Source organism: Gossypium arboreum, chromosome 4 (assembly GCF_025698485.1).
Source record: "Gossypium arboreum isolate Shixiya-1 chromosome 4, ASM2569848v2, whole genome shotgun sequence".
Lineage (NCBI taxonomy): Eukaryota > Viridiplantae > Streptophyta > Magnoliopsida > Malvales > Malvaceae > Gossypium > Gossypium arboreum.
The window spans coordinates 66,653,327-66,661,052 of NC_069073.1; the positions used below are offsets into that span (position 1 = coordinate 66,653,327).

The 7,726-nt window shown below is 37.3% G+C and overlaps 1 protein-coding gene across 1 annotated transcript; it reads right to left on the bottom strand.

The window, feature by feature from the left end:
• Positions 1-6,754: 6,754 nt before the first annotated feature.
• On the bottom strand, positions 6,755-7,162 carry LOC108459203 (uncharacterized mitochondrial protein AtMg00860-like). The gene has a single exon (XM_017758557.1). It carries the CDS (start codon positions 7,160-7,162, stop codon positions 6,755-6,757), a length of 408 nt encoding a protein of 135 aa, XP_017614046.1.
• Positions 7,163-7,726: the final 564 nt, after the last annotated feature.

The window sequence follows — 7,726 nt, forward strand, 5'->3', positions numbered from 1 at the left end:
GCAGTTAAAATAAGTAATACCTATCTTAGTAATACATATTAAAACCATAAAAAATAATTAAGCGGCTTTATTACATTTAAAAACCCAAACCTCAACGTAAATAATAGGATGTCCAGTTCACCAGAAGAAAACCAAACTTTCAGAGCGGGTGGCCACTCCGAATTCCCTCACAATTGGGGATTTCCTGCGTGGATGAAAATAAAAAGGGTGAGTTTGGGGAAACTCAGTGTGTAAGGAAAACCCATTCAAAGCCCAAGTCAGCTCAATCCTATTGGGCCTAAGCCTATTCAGGTAACAGTGGTACTGGACCAGAGCCCTTTTCAGATTACAATATATTGGGCCTTAGCCCCTTATTCAGATAATAGTATGGCCCATAGGCCCATTTCAAAATACATGCAACATCAATAAACATATGCAAGCCCATTTGGGGAGACTACTCAACCCACCAACCACTACACTCCACCCGTACCAGCCATACACTCCATGTGAGAAATAGCTCAACCCACCCAAACACTCCACACTCCACAGCCTTTGCTGCTCGATTATCAATAAATTGAGGCAAAGCCTCCAAGACGTGGACAAGCCACTTTCAAGACTTCCTCCATCAATACCCCAGTCCATGCATCGATAATAACAACATGGCATGCAGTAAATAACAACAGTCAAACATGCATTTAGGTCAATTTAACCCTAGGGGTATTTCAGTAATTTTGCACCTAGGGGTATAACAGTAATTTTCCATACATAGGGGTATTATAGTAATTTAGCTTCTTTTAGGGTTTTTCATGCATATTCCTACTTTTCACGTACTAACAGAATCACGTACCAAGGGTTCTTACCGAATTGGGCCCGTTGGCCCATCATTCTAATTTTGGCCCATTAAGCCCAAAAATATCGAGGGCACAGAAATCATGCACTTTGCAGTCCAAATATTGTAGCTTACCAAAAACATTAATCGATTTACCTCACGAGCATTCGCACAGCCGCAAATCTACAAAATACCAGTTTTCGGCATTTCGGCTTTTCGGCTTTTGCCGATCTAGACTAAGAAAGAGGGTGTTAGTTACAAACCTATTTGCGACGATATGCTGACGAGAGCCACACACGAACTGCCTACAATTGGATTACTAACACGTTAATCTAACTCTTCAAATACGAACTACGTATTACCCCTTACAATATTCTGCCAACCACACCTACAGATCATAGTAAACTTATAAGAAATCAATAAGCAACTCATTAACAAATTTTTGTCAATGTTTACCACATAATCATAATTTCACTGCAAGCTGTCTTCCTAAGCAACAGTCACTAAATCATTTATAACTGGAGCTACGAAACTCCAAATCAAGTGCCGTTAATTTTCCCTGAAAATAGACTCATATATCTTCTATCCATAAAATTTTCAGAATTTTTGGTTTGGCCAATAAATACCAGATTTTTCTTAAAGTTTCCCATGTTTCACTGTTTGACTAATCTGACCACTCTTCATTATGAATCAAATTTCTCATTTTACAGAATTTGAAATATGTTCTCGTTTATTTCATTTGAAACTAGACTCATTAATATTTAATTACATAATTTATTCACCTTCTAACTCATCTCTCACAATTTATGGTGATTTTCCAAAGTCATGTTACTGCTGCTGTCCCAAGCAGATTTATTACCAAATCACTCTTTCACACATAACTTGCATGCATGTTATTTAAAAATGTATATCACCAATCAATCATCACATATCTATGATTTTACTTAAGTATAATTTCCATTTCATCATTTTAAAGCACAACATATTAGCCGATTTTTCCCCTTAGCATCTAAACACATGCATGCTCATTTGTTTGGCTCAACTTCACATATCTTCCATTTTTCATCAAAAGAACATGAAACAACAACCATTTCCTTCATTTTAATTCATGACCAAATGCTCACAACACAACCAAAAAGCAAAATATGGTTCAAGAGTTAAGGTAGAATCAAGAAGAACTTATGAACATCAAGATAGAAGCAAACTACCATGAACTTACCTTCAATTTTCTTCCCCAAGTGACCGAACATTCAAGAGCTTTCTCCTCTCCTTTCTCTTCTCTAACTTTAGGCTATGATGAACAAAGATGGACAAAACTTTGTTCTTTTCACCCCTTTTTCTTTTAATAAAATTTCATATTTCATCCATTTAATTCTTTAATACAAAAGACATGAAATGCCCATCATGGAACATTTACCTTACCTAACCCATTATCATGGAATATTTACCTAATCCATTATCATGGAACATTTACCTAACCCATTATCAATTTGTATCATGAATTATGGATATCAAGTGCTCATATTGTCTACAACAACATGATGGCTGGCCACTTCATGTTAAATGGGAGGTTTGTCATGCAAATCCTCCTATTTTGCACTCCTATTTATTTGGCCACTTCAATTTAGCCTATAGCATTTTCAAACATTTTCACATAGGTCCTATTTCATAATTTCACCCCCTTTTTCTTATGGAACAAAAATTAACTAAAATTACCGGGTTCTATCTTAAGCTTGGGCCTTCTAGAGGCCCACTAACATAATTAAACCTATCCCAACATTCACAGAATTTTCGAAGATTGGGGCATTACAAAAATGTTTGATTTATTTATGCCATATGAATTCAGATTAAGTGTAATTAGAAAACTAAGTGTACATTATATGCTTGTGTATATTCGACCAATAGTAATAAATATATAGGAAATGACCTTTTGAGAAATTGGATAATTGATGTATAATTGAGTTTGTCTGTTGTATTGCTTAAAACTTACTAAGCTTATGAAAGCTTACTCCTTTTGTTATATTTCTTTGTTTTATAAATTGTTGATTCCAGTTACTTGCTCGGGGAGGGGATTGTCAGCAACTCGTCACACTATCTGTCTTTTTGGTACTGCTATATTTTGGAACTAGTATGGCATGTATAAAATAGACTTAAGTGAATGTTATTTTGAGATGTTTTTGTATATATGCCATGTGAATATGGCAAATTTTGAATATCGATATAAGTTGAATTTCTATCTTTGATGGTGTTTGGCTATAAGTATAACTGCTAATTAAATTATGTAAATGTGTATGTACTAATGTTGAAATTCAGATTAGTAATTCTTCATAACCTATTCCGGCGACGGATACGGGTTATAGGAGTGTTACAAGGATGCATGGCATAAGGACTACCATGCGCCTCTCACAGAATAGACTGCCTCAGATCAGAATCCTTCGGTATACACACTCTTCCACGGAAACATAACACCCTTTCCCCATTCAGTCCAAAATCCGAAGTCTCATCATTTTCCACTTGTTGAAAATGAGAAACTAGCGACTCATCCAACAATTGTTTCTCCTTAATTTGGTCAGTCCAAGTCGGTCTCAGTTGTAGTTCAGCTAACAAGCTACCATCATCGTACAGGCTAAGACGAGCAAACATTGCTCTGAAATCAGAGACAACTCTACGGCTCAGTGCATCAGCTACCACATTAGCTTTACCTAGGTGGTACTCAATTGAACAATCATAATTTTTAAGCAACTCAATCCACCTTCGTTTCCTAAGGTTCAACTCTTTCTGAGTAAGGAGGTACTTGAGGCTCTTATGGTCCGTATAAATAATCATTCTTTCCCCATATAAATAATGCCTCCAAATTTTTAGTGCAAACACAACTGCCGCCAACTCCAATTCATGAGTGGGATAATTCCCCTCGTGAGGTTTAAGCTACCGCGACGCATAAGCAACCACCTTTCCTTCTTGCATTAACACACACCCCAATCCAACGTGTGATGCATCACTGTAAACAGTAAATTCCTTCCCAGACTCTGGCTGTATCAAAACAAGGGCCTCAGTGTGACAGCCCAAAATTGACCCTAGTCGGGAAGTGGTTTCGGGACCACTAAACCGAGTCACCGAAATGTTTGAACGTAATATTTATTGTCTAGAATATGTATTTACGAATGTGTAAAAATTTCAAGCTTCGGTTTAGTCGATTGCATGTGAATTCAGTTAGTAGGACTTGTATGTCACTTTTGAAAAATGATAGGCTAATCTATAAGGACCTAATAGTACATGTAGTCAAGAGGGAGGACTTGCATGTCAAAATTCCCCCAGTGCTAGTGGCCGGCCATGACAAGGAAGCATGGGCAAGACATGTCATGAAACATGTTGGGTGAGTGGTTTATGTTGAAATAAATAAAATAAGGTGCATGAGGAAAAAAAAAAAGGTGTGTGTGTGAAGGCTTTCCTCCCTCCCCATTGCCGTGCAAGTGAGAAAGAAAACAAAAAAAAAGCTTTGTTCATCTTTTTTCCATCCTTTTGGCCAAAAATCTCAAGGGAGAAGAAAGGGTCCTTGCTCATGGTTGGTTTGGAATAGGTTGGCCATCCTTGTAGCTAGATTAAGGTATGTTTAATATGGTGCCATGAGATTCATGCATGTTCTTAGTTGCTAGTTTTAGTTCTAATTAGTCCATGATTCAAAACCTTGCTATGTCATGGGGATGATAGTATGAAATGAAAATTTGAGATAAGTAAGGTTAAATTTGATTTGGTAAAATCGGCCACATGGGTGTATATGTTTGTAAAATATATTTTCTTTGTTAACTCCTTACAATCGGTTGTAGGAGTAATATTGGCTTATAAGGTTGAGTTGATTCATGATGTTGTATGTTAGGATTAAAATACTTGAGACTAGATTAGCTTAATGGTGACCATGCATTCGACCTTGAAGCATTAAACAAAGGTTGGTTGAGATTTTGATATTTTGAACAAAGATAGTTGTGAAATGGGGTGAAAACCATTAAGTTATACACATAAAAATCCAGCAAGAAGATTAAACTACTAAATGTATTCATTTTAGATCAAGACATCAAAGAGGAGAACCAAGCAAAGGCAAAGCGAAGATAATCGAGTAGTAGATTGGGAATCATTTCATCCGATATAAGGTAAGTCATTAAGCACTTATTTGTACTAATTTAAAGGGGTCGTAATGTCTAAGTGATGTTGCTGAATGGAATGGTAGAATATATATATATAAACATGTATGTATGTGGTGATAAAAATATTGAATTGAAAGAAAAGAGGTGAGATGTATTGAATGATCGGTTCGGCACTAAGTGTGCGGTGTAAACATTTATAATCACAAATTGGCACTAAGTGTGCGGGTTCAAATTATACAGCACTAAGTGTGCAAGTTTGATTATATAGCACTAAGTGTGCGAGTTCGACTATTAAGCACTAAGTGTGCGGGCTTATGGCACATCCTCTAATAAACGTACACGTTCTACGTGCGCTGCCTTACCGAGTCAATCATGGACAGCGATGCGAGTAAACACCTTGAGCTTATGAGGAATGGACATTTTATTTATATTTGGAATTTTGGTTTGGTAAGTCTTGATCTATGTGGTGATATTACTCGAAAATAAATGCATGCAATGTCATATGGCGTAATGTATGAAATATCAAGTAGGGCTTGGTATGTGACCAAACCGAAATGCCTAAAGAATTATAGTACCGTTTGGGGTGTGGATGGAGGATTTTAATTCCGCCTTAATTATTTTCTTTTATGGTATATTATTACTGAACGGCAATATAATGCTTATGGCTTACTGAGTTATATACTCACCGGTGTTTGCTTGTCGCCATTTTAGGTTTCTCGACTCGTCCTTTTTGCGTGCTCGTGATCGTCATTGGAGTCATCACACCGACTATCAACTTTTGGTATCTTTTTTGTGTAGTCGGTTTAGGAGAACATTTTGGCATGTATAGGCTAATATGCTTTGTTGAACTTTGGTATGTAAACTTTTAGCCATGCGAAAATGGCATAAATGCTTGGTTGGATTTAGTTCTCCAATGTTAAGTCACAAGTCTTGGTAATTCGATTTCCATGTCTTATGCCATGGTTGATTATTTTGGTATTAAAATGCATGTTATGGCAATAGTGTAGTAGGGAGATGTTGGATAATGATTAGCCTCTGGTATGGCTAGTCATGATCATGATTTGTGACATGTATGATGAATCACTAGTTAGATCAAAGGAAATCATGAAATAGGCATAGTTGCTTTAGTGACAGGTGCTGGCAGCAGCAGTAACGTGAGATTGAAAAATCACTAAAAATAGTAGGAATGGTATTAAATAGTAAATAAATTATGTAAATGTACCTTGATGAATCTACTTTTATATAGAAGAAACGAAATGGTCATATGAGTTATAAGTTAACAGATATTAAAGTTCTTGTGAAACAGGGCCAGAACGGTTTCTGGATCCCCTGTCCCGACTTTGGAAAATCATTGTAAATTAACCAGAGATAATTAGGAGTCATGATATATATGTGTAGATTCCTCTCTGAGTCTAGTTTCTATAGAAACAAACGGCATCAGTATTGAAGCCCTGTACAGGGAGATATCCAATTCGTAATGCTCAAAGGTCAGTGTAGTCGATCCCTGCAACAGGGAGACTTTAACTAATAAACTGTACCAATTGGCTCGACCAAAATTCTAGAAAAAATATGTAGATGGAAATATGAGTCTAGTTTCATGGAAAATTTACGAAACTGATTTTCGAGTTTTAAAACTCAAGTTATGAATTTTGGAGCTACTAGTACACAGATTGGCAGCTTGTCTGGAAACTCTCAATAAGTGGGTTGAAGTCTGTTAACACCTCGTGTTCGACTCCGGCGACGGTCTCGGGTTCAGGGTGTTACACTCAGTTAGTACTTTCTTCAATTTCTCAAAACTCTCTTGCTGTTAGTAGGGCCAAATAAACGGCACCCCTTTACGCAGCAACTTTGTCAAAAGTGCAGCTATCACTGAAAACCCTTCCACAAAACGTCTGTAATATCTGGCTAAACCCAGAAAACTTCGAATCTTAGATACAATCTTTGGTGGTTTCCAACCCAATACGGCTTCAATTTTTTGAGGATCAACCCTAATCCCCTCGGTAGACACCACGTGACATAGAAATGTCACCTCTTGCAGCCAAAACTCATACTTGCTGAATTTTGCGTACAATTGCTTCTGCCTCAGAATTTGAAGAACAATCTGCAAATGTTCACCATGCTCCTCCTCAGTTTTTGAATACACTAAAATATCGTCTATGAACACTACTACGAACTGATCTAGATAGGGTTGAAATACTCGGTTCATCATGTCCATGAAAGCAGCTGGTGCATTCGTTAATCCAAACAGCATTACTAGGAACTCATGTGACCATAACGAGTCCTAAATACTGTCTTATACACATCAACTTCCTTGACCTTTAGCTGATGGTACCCAGATCGAAGATCTATTTTGGAGAACACCACAGCTCCTCGCAATTGATCAAACAGATCATCTATCCTCAGTAAAGGGTACTTGTTCTTAATGGTCAGTTTATTCAGTTGATGATAGTCAATGCACATGCGCATGGACCCATCCTTCTTCTTCACAAACAAAATTGGTGCTCCCCAAGGGGACACGCTCGGTCAAATGAATCCTCGGTCTAACAGCTCCTGAATTTGAGCCTTTAACTCCTCTAGCTCCTTCGGTGCCATCCTATATGGGGCGATGGACACTGGAGCTGTTCCTGGTAGAAGCTCAATTTTGAATTCGACCTCTCAGTCTAGAGGCAAGCTAGGAAGCTCTTCCGGAAAAACATTCGAAAACTCCTTAATAGTTCTGACATCCTTAATAGAAAGACTTTTAGTTCTAAAATTTCTAACATATGCCAGGTAAGCCTCA